The 20077-nt window shown below is 45.8% G+C and overlaps 1 protein-coding gene and 1 long non-coding RNA gene across 3 annotated transcripts; both read right to left on the reverse strand.

The window, feature by feature from the left end:
* Positions 1-3464: 3464 nt before the first annotated feature.
* On the reverse strand, positions 3465-5000 carry LOC133207261 (uncharacterized). Its single transcript, XR_009724001.1, has 2 exons — positions 4751-5000; positions 3465-4019 (listed from the first exon to the last, which is right to left on the reverse strand). It is a non-coding gene; the product is annotated as an uncharacterized LOC133207261 (long non-coding RNA).
* Positions 5001-7986: 2986 nt separating this feature from the next.
* Positions 7987-18911, reverse strand: MFAP3 (microfibril associated protein 3). Of its 2 annotated transcripts, XM_061344033.1 has the most exons (4): positions 18794-18911; positions 14183-14644; positions 12205-12837; positions 7987-8381 (listed from the first exon to the last, which is right to left on the reverse strand). In XM_061344033.1, the coding sequence occupies exons 2-4, from the start codon at positions 14460-14462 to the stop codon at positions 8359-8361; spliced, it is 936 nt and encodes a 311-aa protein (XP_061200017.1). In that variant the 5' UTR covers positions 14463-14644; positions 18794-18911; the 3' UTR covers positions 7987-8358. The 2 variants fall into 2 exon arrangements, with proteins under 2 accessions (XP_061200017.1, XP_061200016.1); XM_061344032.1 differs by lacking the exon at positions 7987-8381 and having other exon boundaries at positions 11695-12837.
* Positions 18912-20077: the final 1166 nt, after the last annotated feature.

Below are 20077 nucleotides of genomic sequence, written 5' to 3' on the forward strand. Positions count from 1 at the left end.
AAAATCTCATATTGTTTCTCACATAGCCCATACTGTCTTCCATGTTTCCTATCAGAAATCCACTGGTTGCAGTTGTATTTAAGGGGTGCAAGGCTGGCATGAGAACAGTGTTGAATCAGTGCTGATGGGAAAGGTATCAGAGCAGTCAAATACGCTGGTGGAAAGGTGCAAATTACAGTCAGCAAAATGCAGCTGTGGGTTTGGTGACCTGCAAGCTGGAGTGGGGTTTGCTTTAGCTGGACTGGAACTTGCCAGGGCCTGTATGTTATTTCATGGCTTTTGGAAGCACCAGCTGCAGTTTTCCATTGTAACACAGCAGGGAAAAGGGGGAAAACCACAGACCGTGTGATTTATGAGATGCTTCTCTCAGATATTTCCATCTGCGATCTGAAATTATCAAGTAATGTAGAAACCCTGAATTATTGCTCCAACTACTCCCACCAACTGTGCTTTTGCCGTGATTTCTTACGCAAGTCCAGCTTCTCCTCCTCTGCACCCAGTAGCCTCCAGTGCTGGATCTGTCTGCAGCCGCCTCTGGCCATGGCTCCTGCCCAGCAGCAGGTTGGTTTTGTGGCTCATGATGGTTAGTGCATTTTGGATAGTCAATGATAGCTAACGGAGCTGAGCCCATCTGCTCTCATCAAGAACTCTTGGCTTATCTCTTTACAGCTTAGCAGGACCTGAAACACATCTGCTGAGTGGAGGATGTGCTGGAGATGAACATTTTCTGCTCTGGCAAGTAGCTCCTTGCAAGTCTCAGCCTGTTTTCCTGAGTGACAGGCTCTGGGCAAGTGCTTGGGTTGTGTGTATGTGTGTTAGTGCCAGCATCATCCTTGTTGGCTTATCCTCCTGGCATTGCACACACGGACATCACCTGGGTTTTCCTTAGTGCAGGCTCAGGGGCAACCAGAGAAGGGTCAGGGGGCTTTGCACAGCTCCCTTGTTCCTCCTTGCATTGCTTCGTGGAATGTGGTTTTCTCCCTGAGCTGCAGAGGTGGCTGAGCTGGAGGATGGGCAGAGAGCACAGCTGCTGCTGTGACTCATGCAGGTGCTTCACTCAGCACCCAGCTCATGGTGTTATCCCACACGGTGTTATCCTGCACCTATGTGATCAACAAGGCTTGCTGGGGGGAACAAACAGTTGAGAAGAGAAGAGGAGATAAGGCCAGAGTGGGAAAGGCTGACATCACAGCATCTGCTGGAGGTTCAGTCCAAGAGATGACCTCCAGACATGGTCTTGCTTGCAGGCTCCAGGTGGTGGGTTGGCATCTCCTCTCCTCTATTTCCAGGGGTCCCGGAGACTGGGACAACAAGCACGGGAGCAGAAAAGCCCTGTGGGGTGTGCAACCTGCCCTTAGTCTTCCAAGGAAGGCTACTGGAGCAAGCTGCTGCTTGTGCTGCTTCCCAGCTCTGCAAGATGGAATGGAGCAGTGCTTGGAAGAGGGGGGAAGAAAAAACTTGTGGGAATTGGATTTTAGAGGCAAGTCCCAAGTTCAGAAGTGGCTGCAATGTGAAGAGAAATCTGCTCTTTGCAGCCAATTAGCAAGGCTGAGAAAGCAGCAGGAGCATCTCAGGTTGTGACAGCGTTAAAAAGGCACAGAAACTGAACTGCATGGATTGAACATGCCACCCATGCAATCTGTCACTCCAGCATCAGTGACCCAGCACAGAGTTGATCTGCTGGTGGCCTCAGCAGCAGGTCCAGCGAGGTCCCAGGCTGCCCACTGGAGCTGTCATCCCTGCAATGCTTTGCCTGCTGAGCTAGTGCAGGGGTGAAAACAGCACAGTTTTGGTTAACTTCATCCAGATCAGTTTTGTGTGCAAGGGTCTGTGTTTATATCCCTGTTCTTTCCTTCTTATGTTGAAGCTTTTCTTGTGTGGAAGGGCCTGGTTTGGGCTGTTTCTGCTGGGGGGGGGCAGTGTAGTGGGGATGCTCTGGCTGCCTGGCTCTGCTCCCATGAACAGATGAGTCTGCAGCTGTTTCACTGTCCCAGCAGAGTGAATCGATAAGTATGGCTCCAAATTCATTTAGCAGACTTGGAGAGGCAGGTGGGTCTGGCACAGCATCCAGGGTGAAGCTGCAGGAGGCAGAGGGTGAGGGGGACCCTTCCTGAGAGAGTATTGCATGTGTGCAAGGCAAGGGATGCTCTGTTGTCCTGACGATGCAAGAAACTGGTCCTCAGTGCCTGTGAAACACTGGGAGTCCCAGAGAGACAGATTTTATTTCTCTCTCATAAACAGTAGAAGACTCCATGTCTGCTGCCTGGGGCTCACACACACACAGAGTCCCTCTGTGGAAAGAGGCTGATCTGATACTACAGTGCAGGTGTGCCCATTGGTGTGAGGCTCCAGGGGCACTTTGTCCCAGTTAAGGGAAGAGGAGGAACTCTGGACACATCACATAGGGCATGGACAGAATCAAATAGAAGTTGAGCTCTGTTCATTGTGGCACCTGAAGAGAGTAGACACCCAGCCATGGGTCACCTCCAGACCTTCCTGCCCCACTGACATGTGTCCCCTTATCGGGGTGCTTCCTGGACAGCAGTGACTGAGCCTGTGCAGTTGGGGATGGCTCCCCTCTGGCTAACGCAGCCTTGCCCCAGCCACTGTGGTCACAGCTCCACTCCCTGTTCCTCAATCAAGTTACTGAGGAGCAGCACCTCAGGCATCGGGAGAGAGCAGTGAGGAGGTACTGGGGGGAAGGTGGGCAGGGGATGCTCATTGCCCCACTCCGGGATAGGGTTTTCTGCCTTGGAGGTGAGCGCTGGGAAGCAGCTCCCTCCTTTCTTCCTTCCCTCCCTCCTTTTACCTCAAGCCAAAAGAAAAAAAGCGGTGACAGCTTGATTTAGGGCTGGATAATGAGGCAGTGGTGAGGAGGATGGGTACAGCGGGAGCTGCGCCTGCCAAATCAGTCACCTTAATTGATCAAATATTTTTATGCACCGTTTATTCCTGTAAGGTGACCATCAGCCCTGCCTCCTGCTGCATGGACGGAGGAGAGCAATGCTGGGAATCACCTGGCCTGAACCCTGGTGGGACAGAGAGGGGGGTGGCTGCTGAGGACATCCTTGGCCACTGAGGACTTGCCTGGCTCCTTGCACAAAGCGGATGGTGGGTGAGTGCATCCAGCCTCCCCAAGGCTTGCAGCAGGCAGGGGCACAACACAGGCAGCACCCATGGGGCAGAGCTTGTCCTGAAGTCCTGGCTGGAGCATGGGTGCATTCTTGTGTGCCACACAGGCTGTGCCTGCCCTTCCCTGGGGCCGGCTGTGTCCCCAGGGCAGCGTGCCATGGGAGGGCTGCGCTGCGGTTCACCCTATGAAGGGAAACACACAGCGAGCCAAGGCAGACACGTAAGTAATTGCCAGGAAATGTTTCCCCCATGCAATTAAGTCGCTGTAATCACTAAATCCCTCAGTCAGAGCTGGATCTGTCAATCTACAAAGAAAGAACAAACCAAACCCGTTCGTTGCTGGCTTTTATCTCACACCCTCCTGCTGCAGGATACCAGTGGTGGGGAATCGCTCTCAGTGTGGGAAGGATGGAGATGGAGAGCACAAAGCTCTCATTCCAGCGCCCCCCTTGGACATTGCTGCTCCAGGTCCCTGAGCCTCCTGTGTCCCCTGTGTCCTGGGTTCAGGCTGGCTGGCACAGAGCTGGATCCCACCCAGGCTTTAACACATGGCATTTGCCACCATGGAGAAAAGCCAGTGCTGAATGGGTTGTCAGAGACGGGTGGGTTGTGGTGAGAGCCAGCAGGCAGAAAACCTCATGATCCTTTTGGAGCTCTCCCCTATCTGGCCAAGCCCAGATGGGCTCCATCACTCCCATGGAAAGCAGAGATCCCTTCTCTCCCAGCTGCAACCGGTCTTCTGCACTTTACCCTTTGTTCGGAGCAAATCAAGTGGCGTAAGATCTTCTTGATCACACACCCAGGGATGCTCCATCATAATCCTGTGCTCTAGGGATGAGCAATTAGACCACGAAGCTTCAGGAGAAGGCTGGAAATCCTGGAGACATCTGAAAGGGAGTAAGACAATCGGATGGAGGTGAATGGATAACTGGAGCTCCCAAACCCATAGGAGGAAGGTGTCTGGCCTGTGCTCCTTGCTGCCAGTCGAGGAGGATACTGTGAGTGAGGCATGTCAGGAAGAATTGCCATTCTTTATGGCCACTAATGGTATTTGCAGCTCTGCATTTAAAGATGATGATAAAGGTAATCAAACTGTCAGGAACAAAGACAGATGGGGAGCTCACTGGAGCCAGCGAGGGATTCCCTGCTTTCAGTTAACAGCCGTGATTTATATTTCATTCACACCTACAGACTTGAAGCAAGGAGTAGGGCAGCAGTACTTTACAGAAACACTGCAGGGAGAGGTACAACAGACACTGGATTTATCTGCACTTCAGCTTCTAGACCTGTTTATGCCTTCTTTAGACACTACCATGAAATATCACAGGGGTTATTCACTTCTCCTATAAAACATTTTGATGGGCAGAATTCCGTGATGACAACCAGCAGCTTAACTTCCTGCAGCCGGATGCATCCTGACAACCAGCACCCCCCTTTCCCTTCCTGCTCCTCCCAAGCAAGGTTTTGACAAGGTCCCAACAAGAGGAACCACAGTCCCAATGACCTGTCTGAGCTACAAAGTACATGGCTCTTTCACAGGTAGGGCCTGTGACAGCAGCAGCAGGGATGAAGCAAGAGGAGGGAGGTGTAAGGACTCAGCAGCTCCAAAGCCACTGACCTTAACCTGCCAGCAAGGTCCATAGCTCAGATCTCTGATGGATGCGGATCCCTCGCTGTCTATCAGAGACATCTCTTGCTACTCTCCAAGCTCTCTCTTTATCATGATTCTGGCTTCCCTCCTTTCCTCTGTCTTCAGTTGTTGTCTCTTTTCTCATCTTACCTTTGTACAGTGTCACATCGACAGCAGGGACAGCCGGCAGCCTTACTTCCTTTGTGACAAAGTCATTCAGCACAGGGCTGTGCCTGGGCTGATACCGTATCCACGCAACCCCTCTTTCAGGGATCCTGTTTGCTTTATTTCCATGGATTAAAAAAGCCCAGACCCAAACCAAACAGCAAGAAAACAGCCCTACTAAGAAGAGTTCCAGCAGTTAATTAGTCTCAGCATTGAAAGGGCCACTGCCCGGCAGCTAAAAATCATCATGCTGGAATGGTGAATTAAGCCAACCAAGCAATAAATCTGAGCAACAAAACAGTCCCTTTAGCTCAGAGGAGCTCTCTTTCCTCAAAACACTGATAAATGGCTTCTTCTGGGAGTCCAAGAGGTCATCAAATTAATAAAGCATTTCAAGTAATGTATGGAAGTGAAGTGACACCCTGCTGCAAGAGATTTGCCATTAAAGCCAACTCTCTGTAACAGAGTGTGATGCAGAGAGGATTTCCAAAGCAAACCCATCCTCTAATTTAGGACAGTTGTCCAAATTCCTTCGTGTCTGTTCTGGTCCATTGTCTTCCACCCTAGTCATTACTTAAGAGAGATAAGCTTGAGAAAAACTGACAAAAGAAAAGAAAGAACAATGAAAAACTTGGATTTTCCCTTTAATCAAGATACTCAAGATTATTTACCATGAAGGAAAGTGAAGGGAAGGGACCACGGAGGGAAAGTAAGTGAAATACTGAAAAGCTGTCAAGATAATGGCAGGACAGACTTGTTTTCTTTGCAGTTGCTACTTTACATCCCCTACCACATACATGTAACAAAGCTATGGCAAGAATGCTGCACCCAAAATACTGGATTTACTCGTTTGACGTGAGTAGGGGCAGGGACTGTTGGCTGCTAGCACTAACATCAGGGACATTTGCATGACAGCAAGAAGGTTCAAAGTCTAAAAAGCAACACTCAGACTCCAGGCATTAAATAAACAAAAGGAGTTTGACTTTCAGTTAAATTCTGCAGGTTTAGCCTGAACACAGAATGATCCCTTCCGTCACAACAGGCACATAGAGCCAAGTAAGGTCCCTGCTTTATGTCAACCTCTGATTCCTTTCCTGCGTGTTTGGGGTGGCCCAGGCTGTTCTCCATGTCCTGATCTTTAGAGGAAGTAGCACAGGACACCATCACCACTTTCAGCTCTTCCAGATGGCCCATGACAGGCCTTATGCCAGAGGCAGGGAAAGGTTAAGGCAAGGGGAACTCCCGCTATCTCCAACTACTTGGCTAGAAGTTTGTGTAATGGCAGCTGAATACATCCCCTCACTTTCCACTTTCTGCAAGCTTGCGTTACACTTGGCATGATTTAACATGAAATATGTATTTAATAAAACGGTAGCACAAAGAGGCACAGAGCAGGACCAACATAAAAAAGAGCTAGCAACAGCCTCTGCAATATTACATCTACCGGGTGCCCTTCTTCATGAAATCCTGGCCCGGGCTTCATCTGCCTTTGATTTACTCAGAGTACAAACCTCTTGAGACAGCCTCCAGTACATTTATACACTGCAGTGCTCTGCCCTTCGAGTGATCAACCCAGCACTCATCATTAGAGTGGTGCTGCCCTCGGTGCTGTATGGGGACAGCTGATGTCCTGGGGGAACTCTTCATCACCCTCCCAGCGCCTGATATTCAATCCCAGCAGCACACACACGGTGGTGGCTCCAGCCTCTTCATGGACTCATTGACAAGCACCAGAAACCCCAGATACCATATGGAGTGTGGATGCAGATGGATGGACATATGTGCAGTCTGTGTGCACCCCTGCTGATGAGAATGTCCCAGCGCAGGCATTAACACTCCAGTCTATGGCTTGTGTTTGGGGCTTGCAAAGAAAATCTTTCTCCCATAAAATAAATAAAATACATTCTGAGCGGCTTGGGATGAAGCCAGGCTAATCCTTTTATTCCTTGCAAAGGAAAATGATTCCATATTCAGGGCACTGTGCAAACAATTAATTAGCCTAACAAAAATGAGAGGCCTAATTGCTCAGTATTATTACAATCATTGGCAGCCAGGCGTAACCAAAGAATAGGCACTGTCTTACCAAGGATAAAGCTCAACTTTCCAGCTTTGGGTGCTTTTGTGATACTTGGACATCTAGCAAAACAGGGCGTTTTTTTTTGAGTGATGGTGTAAATCCCCCTTCCACATGCAGAAAAGTTGGCAGTGTTTGGAGACCTCTTTATGGGCTGCTATACAATAAGGAACATGGACAGAGACCCAGCTGGGTCTTTATTGACAGAAGTCGATAAAGCTGTAACTTGACTGAGTTGAATGAAATAGTGGCGTCTCTATCACATGTCTCTGGCTGGAGACTTGGCTCACCGGATGAGTGCTACAACATTAAGGAGAACTGTAGTTTTTAAGGAGCACACCTTAAATTAAAGTACAATCGTCCTTAATGCAGCCCCCTTTTCAATGAGTTGTTGCTATCCAAATGGAAACGTGCTTTAAATTCATGCAGATGAATTTCTTCACTGTGAATAGGATCATGATGAGTCCGGTTACAGGAGCTTTAAGAAACTGAACTGTTATTATTCATGCATATCTCATAACATGCAGATAGAAAGCAGATGTTGATTGAACACTGACCTAGCCTGAGGAGTGTGGGTCTAATAATTCTTCCTTTAAGCAGCTGATTCTCATGGGAAAATCCCCAAGATTTGGCTTTCATTCTAGGGTCTACCTTGTACAGAGACCGTGATCAGAGAGTATTCCTTACAAACAATGTGGGTGAAGTTTGTTCTCATTCATATTTGCTGACTGTATTTAGAGGATTTCTCAGCAAGCTGGGTTTTGGGTGTGCAAGAGTGGGTTGCAGTTTAAACTAACTAGGGGCACTTTTACTCTGTGCTCCGGAGCTGCAGGACATGCCCATACAGAAGACATCCATTATCATGCAACATTACACGCTCACGTGGGAGACATGGCTTCCCTGTGTAAACCAGTGGTAGTGGGTAAGTGGCTTGGGATCACCCTCTGGTAGAGTTTAATAGACTGAACTGATTGCAAGGGGAAAGCCTGGTCACCAAAATGAGGTGGGATGGCCTCCTCCCTCCCACTCTCAGTATGCTTATCACAGAACTCCAGGGACGTTATTCTTTCTCCATGTAATTTAATAAACTGCTGCAAAACTTGCAAAGAGCAAGGGTTAAGTCAGAGCTCCATCTCCTCCATCTCAGGGGATGCAGTGAGAGCAGCACACACACTTATCTTGGCGCAGGAGTGGAAATTTCTTTATGCCATCTCAGCAACTCACTGGAAAAAACACGATGCAGACTTGGTCACTTGAAGCCTCTAGATACTTCACATTAGTGTTGTGTTGCGTTTTAGGAGGTAAGCTGCGTCCAAATAAACTGTGGTTTGAGGGGGACCAAAAATAACAGAGGTGATTACAATACAGAATAGTACAATCCTGTGAAAAAGGTAAGCACAGAAAATACAGGTTTGTGGCTGCAGGTCACTGCACTTCACAATCACCTTCTTAGTTTGCAAAAGGGAACTCATGAATATAGGGGCCCTCCTGAAACTATTTCAGGCCTGGAACCATTCATTTATGCATCTGGTAACGATTATTACAGATGCTGCTGAGGACTTTGAGACATAAAACAATGACAGACTTGAAGATGATCTTAAAAGCCCTTTCCAACCAAACTAGTCTATGGTTCTTTATGGTTCTATGTCATTGCAAACGACTGAATATCCCAGAAACCTTTGACAGGCTGGCTAACAACTTCTGCTTAGCTGAATACAGCTGCTATTTAACCTCAGACAGACAGGTACTTACAGATAAACAAGAAAAATCTAACAAAAGAAAGCTTTTGTTTTGAATTTATTTTGCAAATCTACCAATTTATTTTATGAAAGTATGAAATCCTATGTGGTTACACTGAACAGTTACATTACAATCCAGGTAATACAAATAACCACTACAAAGTTAGTTTTAGGTACTCTTGGATAACAAGTAGATTTTACATTATTTAAAGTAAGTCACAAAGAAAAGAGAAAATAGCCTTGTGATTGTCAAAGAATTTAGTTTAAAGCAAGGAAACCAGAGTAGATTCTCCGCATCCTATCGAAAGTTAAGGAAGAAACACTGATGTTTACATAATCTTTCAATGTTAATGATCAATTAGATATATCAAACAGATTTAAGCCTACTCAGGATCAAGAGTAGTTCACATGTTGTTTAGAAATCAGTGCCATGAAATAACGTTTACTGTGTAACATCACCATCGTCTTTGCTTTCAGATACATAAAAATCCTGTAATATCATTTGTAAAATACACCGGAGCTTCAAATCTGCTCTAATTTAATTCAGTGGGAGTAGGATCAGTTCCTACATTTAATAAGTACTCCTGATTTACTGAAATCCTTACAAACAGCCTCCTTCCCCAGAATGAAATTAATTTAGCAAACAAAATACTGCAGTAACTCAGGAAAACTCTTTGCTTTGCTATCCAGCAATGACACTGCAACTGCATTTATGAGGATCTTTTTGCATCCTCATTCCTGCCTCTCCACTGGCAACAGGACACATGAAGACACCAGTTGCTGTGATCAGTAAAATCTCAGAGCTATGTAAATAAAGTGTAAATATCAAAGAACAGATTGAATTCATTTACCAACCACTCTCCTGACACCCATCTGACACACCTCTAGTGTCATTCTGCTGCCTGTAAGCTGCCACTTCTGATGAGACATCTGTCAATCACAACTGCATAGCTGCTTCTCCGGGAGAGATTAAATGGAGCTTTGATTTCGTAGCTGCATCTTAGGGTCAAAATGTCCAAGATGCTACTGCTGCATACAATGCAACAGCTTCACAAAAGCAAGAAGAACTGCTCATGGGGAAAAAAAGGCAGGTGCAGGTACAATCCTCATGGCCTGTGGCACAGAAGAGATTAAAGCAGATCATTCTCTCTTGAAGCCTTCACCTCTTTCAACCAGGACATCCAAAAGGGTGTAAAAACCACAAATCTCCATTCATGCATGTGCAACAAACCTGCAGAGCGTGTTGTAGTACAAAAGTGAAGCCAGAAGCATCTTAGCAGGGCTCCTAAGAGAACTGGGCATTTATCCACAAGAGTATCCTTTAACACTGATCACCTCAAAAGAACTTAAAAGAAACCAGACAGGTTACACAAAACTACACAAACTTTTCACCTGGACATAAAGTGCCATCAAACTATGGAAGCAAAGAAAAAGTTACTGTTGAGGGCAGTAACTGCTCTAATTCTCTGCAGAAGGCTTTATTCCCTTGAAGCAGATAAAAGTTTACTAGTCTTGGAAATGGTATCAAGCTGGGGGGAATGCTGCTATAACCCAGGCTAGCAATTTTCTTCCTTCCTGAAAACATCACTCTTACCTGACAGGCCAAAGCCAACTAGGGTGCATTTACTGGTGGCTGACTGCAGAGCTCTCCCCAGAAGGTACTTTAAAATGGTAACAGATGCTTTACTTTCCCCTTCTCTAATATGATTTGATAAATATAACTTGCTCAGACCCTTTGTTACGAGCATGCATTACAACAGATGGCCCCACCCTGGTTTTACCACTCTGCCTGCTTGTTTTCCATCTCTACTCATGTAAATGTAATGTCAAATCCTCTTAAGAATCCTGAGCAGCCGTCCAGAATCATTTGTTCAACTGACATTTCTGTAATAATAAGGAAAGAAAAAGAGTTGTGGGGAATTAAATGGTGCTCCTGTTGCCAAGTTGTTAAAATTATATGGCAATATGCTTCCAGTAGTTGTAAGAAATTAATTTGTGGAGTGCTTACAAGCTTTACATCTACTAAATCTCAACAGGATACAAAATGCTATTTAAGTGATACAGCTTACAAATGTTAAGGAGAAAAGAAATAAAAAAAACAATCAGCACCAAAGAGTGAAAGAAGAAACTAGATTCTTGTCTGCACTCTGACTCCTGAAGGCTGGATCTCTAAGCCATGCAGGAGATCCTTGGTGAAGTACTTACGTGTGTGCGGACATCAGCACCTGCACTTCTCCCTTCAGTGATAAGACAGAGCATGTTCAGAGAGATACCCCACTCCTGTAATCAGTGGCTGGCAAACAGCTCAGCCAGCCCCTCCACTAACTACTCCCTCTTCTACTGCTTTCTGAAAGTACTAGCCAGAGCAAAGTGAGTGTCACCTCCTTTAGTCTAATGTCGTTCAGAAAGAAGTGCATGGGACACCTGATCGGTAGGTGAATTAATTTTTACATGATGTCACTATGAGATTACTGGCATTCTTTTCTCACAACAATGTCAAATACAATAGAAAACTTTGGATTTTCCATGGTAAATGAAATCAGCAAAGTCAAAAGTCAAACCGTGCTGGCAGTGCTGCTACTGCTTCATTCTGTAAGACAGAACCAGGGTAAGGCGCTTTGGCAATCAGCACCAAGTTTAAGCAATGAGCTTTGTAACAATGCGCTCTCCACACACTAGAGTACGCCCAAGTTTTCTGCAGATGTATGGAAAACTGAGAACTCCCGGTTGTTCTCTAAGCTGCTTTGAAACTACAGCAATTCTTCGAATCCAGCAGCAGATCCTGGTCCTATTCTTTTCCTAAGTACAGTACACTTTGATAGCAACATAGAAGCATACGACACAGAGCAGATTTGTTCAAACTCACCATGGCTCTGATGGGATACACACACCAAGAAGCAATTCAAAAGGAGCATACAACTCAATGCATCAAGGACAACACTGACTCAAAGGAATTCCAGCTCCACTTTGTGAGGGAAGAAAGAATTCACAAAGGAAAAGATTTTATTGCGAGCTGCACCACTCAGCTTGGCCACTTCTAATATGGATCAGAAGTACCAGAAGCTACCAAGGAGCCAAGGACAAAGAATTCCTGTTTGGTAAATATTTTGAGTGTAGCAAGCTCGCTTTAAAAAGAAAAGCCACTGCACAATACTCCAAATGGCCTTTCTCTAAGAGACTTGAAATCATTCAGTCAACACTGATAGAAAACACAGATTTCAGCAGCAGTTCTGGCACATGGCAATTTGGAAAACTCTTGTGCATATGGGACTGAGGCAGCTTGTTTGCAGACCCCTTTCTTGTAGCATCCTAGGGGGTGGCCTGTGCTTCCTTGACAATTCATCACTGGACTCAGCAGGTGCCCTCTTCAGAAGGTGCAAATTGGCAGCTATCATGAGAAACAGTGTCAATGCTCTGCACTTCTGATTGCGGGTGAATGGACACCTGAACAGCTATCTCCTGACCTGGCTCATTCATGGACCCATCATCTGAATCCCCGGCTGGCGAATCGCTGCGTTTCATCTCGGGGTTGATGGGGTATATGGCAGCTTGGGTACCGCAGGCTTGGGGCTGTTTTTCCTCCTTACCAACTTCATCGGGATCATCAACTCGCACAGCCTCAAAGATCTCCTCCATGAACGCCCTGCAGTTAAGGATCAGAGGTGGAAGAGGAATGCTTCTGGCAAGCTCTTCAATGTACCGAGCAAACTCCATGGTCTTAAACTGAGTGACTTTGGCCAACTCCAGTGTCTTGGCAGATGTAATGATAGGGATACGCTTGGCTATCTCGAAAGCCTTCTGAAGCTTCTCAGCCCCTTCCGTCCTGAAGAACTCATTGATAGCCTTCTCTGTTTTGCGGAGGTGACTGCTCATCATGCACAGCCGGGTTATGTTTAAGATGAGGGTGATGGCAAAGGCAACGAGGCACACAATCATGTAGTAGATACTCATGTCTCCTGAGGTGAAGGTTACCCTCAGGGTGACTGTGTAGTACAAGGTGTCATTACGATTAACTCCTGCACACGTATATCGGCCCCGGTCAGCAAAGCTGACCTTTGTGATGTTAAGGGAATTCTCAGTAATCTTCCACCGGCCACCTGGAGAGTCAAAGGGAATAAAGTGAGCTAAGGAAACAAAAATCACTGGGTAAACTAGACACAAGAGGGCTGCTCCATCAATGGGAGACAGAGCTTGGAAATAAGCAGTCCATTTCTAGCACAATACAAACAGTACACCTAGGACTGAAATTTCCTTTTCATGCCTGTGATGCAGAGAGCCATAATCCAGTTACCAATCCTACTGCTTAATGGTAAATTATTCTTCATGCTTGCTACTCGTTTTTCTTCTTCCTCTCATCTGCACTTTCTTGAGTGCTTTTGGGCAGCTAGCTCTTTGTGACAATGACCCTCGTTCTTCACTAGTGCTTCTCATTGACTGTGTAACACTGTTTCGAAAGACTGTCTCTATAAAGTCTAATTTTCCACATTTTCAAAGCCAGAAGTGACCCATGAAAAAGATGTGAGTCTGTAAATGGCTCTGTTGGCAAAAAACCCCAGGATTTTCTTGAGATGCAGTTTTCTGCTGAGCATGCAGTGCTGATACACAAAACCCACGCAAAAAGAAATCAATAAGAGGTTAGCTTTCTATGGTGTTTCTTACGCGTTTATAACTTAGGGGGAAAAACTGTTTTCATAACTCATTCTTCTAATTACTCTACTTTGAACTAATCTCCAGATGGCATTATAACTACAAAGAGGTTACTGAATACTTAAGGCAGAAAGATGGCCTCCGAGAAGATCCTATCAATTAGCTTGATGACCTTCATTAATACTAATAGAGAAAACCACATGCGGCTCTAAAAGACATTATTTTGTGAAAATTAAAAACTACAGGGACAGACCTCTAAGAGCCAATGCTAGGAAAATACATTCTCCTTCTGCACAAAGAGGTTAAACAGCATATACATCATCATTGGCCATTACAAATTGTGTTCGTTTCCACAGTCACACTGGTGCATAAACCAGAAAATCAATGTAGTAAGTTACCCCATGCTTTAAAAAATCCTGTAGCAAAACTAAAGCGCTGATTGCCAGCTGGGAAAGGGCACAAACTGAGGAGAACTGTGTTTAATTCATGTGTTTGGAAAAATGTAATACAAACCAGAGCAATAACAAATAGAACATCAGTTAGAATATGGTAGGATGCAGACTCATTTCTTCTGTGTGCCACTGTAGCAGGATGGATGGGCTAGGACAGAAGAACTCAGCTATAATTCACATGCCACATGCCAGAGGGCAAAAGGCTTTGTTTTGCTCTCTCCTTATCTCCCAACTGTAACAATGGGAGGACAGGAAGACAAAATGATAATAAAGTCCCAGAGGTTTTCAGATACTTTGTATAAAAATGTAATACTGAAGGATAGAAAGCAGCAGGAAAGCTCACCTTCATCTTCCTGTTCAAGCAGGTGTCCTCTGGAGTTATACCAAAGAATATATTCATACTGGCTGATGTTCAGTTTACATTCAATTAAAATACTGGTCCCCTCTTTGGCTATGATATCATGGTGTGCTGGAGAACTTATTAAAGCTTGAGGCACCGTATGAAGGGATGCATTGAAAGACCCAAAAGCAACCGTCCCATTAAAAGCTACATTTTCCAGTGTAAATCCAACTGAAACATCAGCACTAACAGTCAAAATTAACAGGCAATAACTGAGCTTCATGGAAAGCCAGAGAAAATTCTTCTTTCATTTAATTTGAAGAAATGAGGTCATATGATATTAAGCTGTCTGTACTGCTCTGAGACAGGAGAGGAGGCTCTTGATTTGTTCAGCGACAGAAAATGTCTGGGATCCAAATGCGCTTTCAAGACCATCAATATTAGAAGTGGAAATCGGAAATCCAACTGGAACAGAAGAGAAAAAGAATTAACTTTATTAATGACAGCAAGCTTATGGTGTATTCTAATTTCATTTCCAGTAAACAGATTTCAATTAGAATAATAAAAACTGTCAGCCAACAGGTTCCAAACCAGAGCTTTGCTCAGAACACAATAATGAAACAAGGGTAAGAAGGCATTAGCACAGCCTTGGGTCCTCTGGATGTTCATCTTCCCGTCCAAATAAATAACCTCAGGAACAATAATCATTAAGGGGAAAAAGGCTTATAAAAAAGAACAAATTGTTCAGACTACTCAAAATGCAGAACTATCTTTATGGTCAGAAAGTGGATTCTGCATGTGTTAACAAAGTGCTTTCTTAATAGAGGAAGATAAAGAAGAAAGAGGATATAATTTCTGCCTCTCTCCCCCACAATTGCTTTTAACAACTGGTTTTCTAATGACAGTCTTTCATTTAGCCCCTAGGAAAAAAACCAAAACACACACACTTATGTTTTGTAGCATTTATACATCTACTTACTTGATTTTAGAGGCATGATCAGTGTTAGATATCTAAATGCTACATAAAATGCTTCTAATTTGTTGTGTTGGGAAAGCTGTCATGGCAGTTATCTACAGTCACAGAGAGGAAGTCTCTTGCCGAGTATCAGGACACTGATGTCTAAACATACTTCCTTTTTTTGCAATGCCTCTTGCTGCTGTATTTTCTAATTCTGCCTCCTTTTTTCTTGTATGTTTTAAAATAAGCCCCTGTTGAAAATCTTCTGATTTATGCTGCCACATCTCATGGGTCAGACCTTGTTTCTCACCTTCTCTACTCAAATGCTGGCCCATATTTCTGAGCAATTTGACAAATGGCTTTGTCTAAGGACAGAATTTGCACTCTTCAAATTAATGTGCACAAAAGGTATTTCAGGAAATCAGGATACAGCCTTTATGGTCTTCGCACACAAGGAATTTCCTCTTCTAAAAGCCAGAATAAAACCAACTGATAACAAAGTGAGATGACACCAGTAAGAGAAAATCTGTAATCAGTTTTCCTGGAAGCCTGATTCAAGAAAATTTCTCAGCTAATACACATTCCCTGAAGTTATGATTCCATCCAGACTGCCCCAGAGCCCCCAAACCCCCCCAATTTACAAAGTACAGAAGCCACAAGCCAAAATATTGCCCTAAAGAATACCTCACTTTATCCCATTGACTGTGTGATTTCAGATATATCATCTTTTCTTCTACCAATAACAAATGCCAGGAGACGTGAATTTCATAAATATCACAATACAAAGGAATACACTTTCTTAATAAATAATGCACACACTTCCATCCTTCCAGAATCACCAGTTAACACTGCCTAAAGCAGACAAAAACCCTGTCATTTATGAAAATATATGTAATACAAATAAACACAGGTGATTTGTACTAACTGTCTTTTCAGCAGAGAAAAATTAAGCAGATCCAAGCATGAGAAAATTTGCTGATAACACATTACCCAGACTAGGAATACTTTTCTGTTAATTTGTGGAAGGTCAAACCAGACTCCAGACAACATCCAATGAGAAACATATTAACTGACCCACTTCTGCTGCGGCTGTTGCCAAAATCAGTTTGACAAAGAAGGCAAATAAGACAGCTGTGTCCAACTCTCCTTCAAGCTTGACTAAACAACTCACCCACTGAATCCTGCAAGAGAAACTGGAAAACAGGCTCTCTGGTTGTTTCCCTGTAAACAGCAATCTCTCCATCTGCCCTCTTTTTAATTGGCCCCGCTCTGTTTTCTATCATGCCTCTTGTCCCTTCATTTGAGACCAACGCTGAGAGCTGAATTATACCATTGTTCTGAAGAAGCTACTTTCCCATAGCTAAATGGTTAAAAACGTTCCCAAGGCCTCTTTAGTTCCTGTTTTCCACCAGTTACACATTAGGGAAAGTGTGGCTGAGCCCCACTGCCTCTGGAGAAGAGCATCCCAGCCACATCAACGGCACAAGACAATACTAGGTTGCTGCTGATCAGTAACTATTCTTCTGTTTGAAGGTGTGGGTTTAACCTTCCTTTTTCAGATCCCTATTATTTTCAAGAGTCCTTCAGAGCCTTCAGAAAGCTGCTAACAACTGAGCTGCTTCTTGGTTATCTTGTGCAGCCTTCTTAAAGCAGGATTGTTAGCAGTTTGTGGACCACTGACATTTTAAGTGCTGGAGTTGCCATTTGAGCCTGTCACAGCTTGTGCTGTGATCACAGATCAGCACACATCATCCCACAGCCTGGCTGCCTTCAGTTAAAAATGCCACCACACTTAATGGCTTTTGCATGCATCAGGACCTGACCTTACAGCATTTGAGGCAGTTACAGCTGATGATAGCTCTGCTAACCTGACAAATCCCCCATCTTCAGGACCAAATCAAATATGCAACTTACAGTCCTCTAAACCAGTAACTTCCCAACTAATCATATTTTAGATTTATTAGAGAATAATTCCAGGACCTCCTGTACTTTTCCTGCATTACTGTAATTTTAGATTATTAAATTTAAATTGTTAAGAGTTCCAAGAGTCTGTGACACTCCTAAAACGACATCAGGAACCTCAGTCAATTATTTAATACAAGAAATACTCATCAACATTTTCTCTCATAAGACAATTATCTTCAGTAATTGCATATGCTCTCCAATATATTCGCACTGAGCTTGCATAATGGGTAAAACATTGGTGATGGGTCATTGAGTTTTACTATTAAACTCTTCGAGGTCTGATTTATTAGAAATTGTTTGCTGCATTTTGCTTTGGAAAAGCCATTACTGCTAAACAGACAATGATCTCTCACTGCCCAGTGCTGGTTTGTGAAATCCATATTCTTCAACCATCACACTTATGCAAAACAGCTGCTGGAGCTGATAAAGAACCCAAAAAGGATAAAGCATGTACAGTGCCTTCGTTGCAATTCTTCCAGAAAGCATTAAGCCCAAGCAAGATGAAACGTGCAGAATAGAAATTGACTATTTTACAAGTGAACCTGAAGTTGAGCTGCACATACTTAACCTTTATTAAACCGTAGGTTGTAACAACAAATAGCAGTTCAAAGATAAAACTCCATGATGCATATGCTTGTGTGAGTCATCTTTGGCTCTTATCCTGAAAAAGCATATTTGTGTTTAACTCAGAGCACTATAAGTAGTCCCACTGAGGTCAATGGAAGTACTGATAGTACTTAAAATCACACACATTTATAAGGCCCTGCAAAACTGGGGCCCAAGAGGTTGCCAGCTATATGGCTTTACATTTACTGCTAATAACATCACTCCATACCTGGAGAAAAGTGAAGCAATAAACCCGGACACACCTGACAGACCACAGACTGCTCTAATCAACTGCCACTTCTGTCTCACAGCATGGAAACAAATGTATTTTAGCATTCCCAACTGGTAATAACACACACTAAATAGATGGAAATGGATCACTCTGCACCGAATGCACCTTCCTACTCGCAGTGTGACTGTGACCACCCTCTGATGCTCTTTCAAATCCGGGAGCTGCATCTGGCAGAGCCCTTAAGTCATTAACTCCTGGGAAGTTAATAGAAGCAGATGCATGGCCTTGGCCAAAGCCATTATACTGGTGTTCCCAGTGTAGCAGAGGCTGCATGGAGGGTTCACCTTCTGCCAGCACCAGTGAAGGCTCCTCGGGTGAGCGGCTGCACCGGCAGCCCAAACCCAAACAGTTTTGGGAGAAAACCTACAAGAGACCAGAGCAGACCTCGCTGCTGAGTGGCGTTTGCCACGTACACAGTCTTTGCCTGCCTGACACAGGCCACGGGTAGCTCACGAAGGGCACGGGACCCGCTGCACACGAAAACACAGTTACTGTCGGCAGTCAGCTAAACACCATCAGGTACAGAACTCCACAGAACCACCACCCTGTCCCCAGAGACCCTGCTCTCGCTCTGGTCAACCCCCGCTCAAGCCGGGCTGCTCCAGGCTGCGGAGAACACGCCACACATCCACTCTGTAGCCGAGGGACCCCGCCGGCCTCATGTCACCCCAAAGGCACCCCCACCCTCCGGCAGCCAAAACAGCGAGGCCGGACCCAGGTTCTCCCTCCGCAACGAGGTGGGGCTGAGCTTCCCCCGAGTCCGGCCTGGCCGCGGCTCCCACCCGCCGCTCACCTCCGCCACCGCCGTCCCACCGCCCGGATGTGCTTCCCCGCGCACCCTTCCGGGCTAGGCCGCACTTCCGCGGGGTGCCGCTCTGTGCCTCGGCTCGATGGTTACGGTCCGCCCGGCGGGGGAGCGAGGAGCTGTCCCGGCCCGGTGGGTGAGGAGGGTGGAAGCTGGGCCGCGGGTACAAAGGGCTCGAAGGGGCCCTCTGTGGGACCGGGGAGTCCCAAAGTGAGGAGGGTTTGGGGCATATGAGGGTCCTCCGTGGAGTAGTCGGTGCCAATAGGGAGGTTTGTGGGCAGCTGGGGGGCCCTTATGGGGCAGGAGTTCCATGCCAGGGGCAGTTAGGGAATGAGGGGTCCGTTGTGAGCTAGGCAGCCCCATGTGGGGGATGTGGGATCCTGGGGAGAAGGGGAGGGAGGGAGGCCCCGAGGGCTGGGTAGCTCAGGGGGTGCCAGGGGAGCTGCAGCGTGCGGGGTCCCACTAACTACTATGGGGAGCCATGTGGAAATGGGATGGGGGTCCCCGAGTCACCCCGAGCTGTCCTCTTCGTTCACTTGAAGCCAGGAGAACCCGTGAACGGGAGTAGCTGCCCTGATTACATCCGTGGCCAGCTCCGAGGGGACGCAGCTTCATGCCGGCAGTGATGCTGACATCTGTGGGGTGCCCAGTGTGACCCTGCCTGTCCCTGCCTGCTGTTGTTGCCCTCAAGTTACTGCCCTGGAGCTGGTGCGGTGCTGCCAGCGAGGCCGGGAGGAGAGCAGAGAGAAACCTCTGCCCCCGTGAGCAGGCCGCGACGTGGCAGCGCTGTTCATGGGCCACCGTCATCCGCTGTGTGCAGTGTCAGTGCCGGCTGAGCGTGTTTCAGGTACTGGGTGGTGGTAACACCCTGGCGAACACCCTCAGCCCCAAATATAGGAGCAAACTGGTCGCTGCCTCCCTCCCTGTCTGGCTCTCTGACAACTGTCCCCATTTTAATGGAGGCCCCATCAAAGCAGCCTTCCCAATTCGTTTGTTTTCACTGTTTTTTCATGAAGCAAGTCATGTATTGCCTGAGGACCTCTTGTACCTTTCATTTGCTTTTCAGAGTTAACAACCTGTTTTTTTTCTTGTGGAGAGGGTGTGTCACTTAGATAAAGCAGAGTGGTTCTGTGGGACTTTAAACTTACAAGTGTGATGTTTTCTTCCAGTCAGATGTAACTTGGTGTACACATTTGGTTAAAAACGTTAATCTGTTCACGCAGGTACGTGTGGCAGCATGGAGGGCTTTCTGTCTTAGTTGTGTTTGTTTAA

This window comes from Neopsephotus bourkii, unplaced genomic scaffold (genome assembly GCF_033783945.1).
Source record: "Neopsephotus bourkii isolate Nb327-2 ecotype Australia unplaced genomic scaffold, CSIRO-AGI_Nbou_v1 NB_1846, whole genome shotgun sequence".
In the NCBI taxonomy this organism is placed as follows: domain Eukaryota; kingdom Metazoa; phylum Chordata; class Aves; order Psittaciformes; family Psittacidae; genus Neopsephotus; species Neopsephotus bourkii.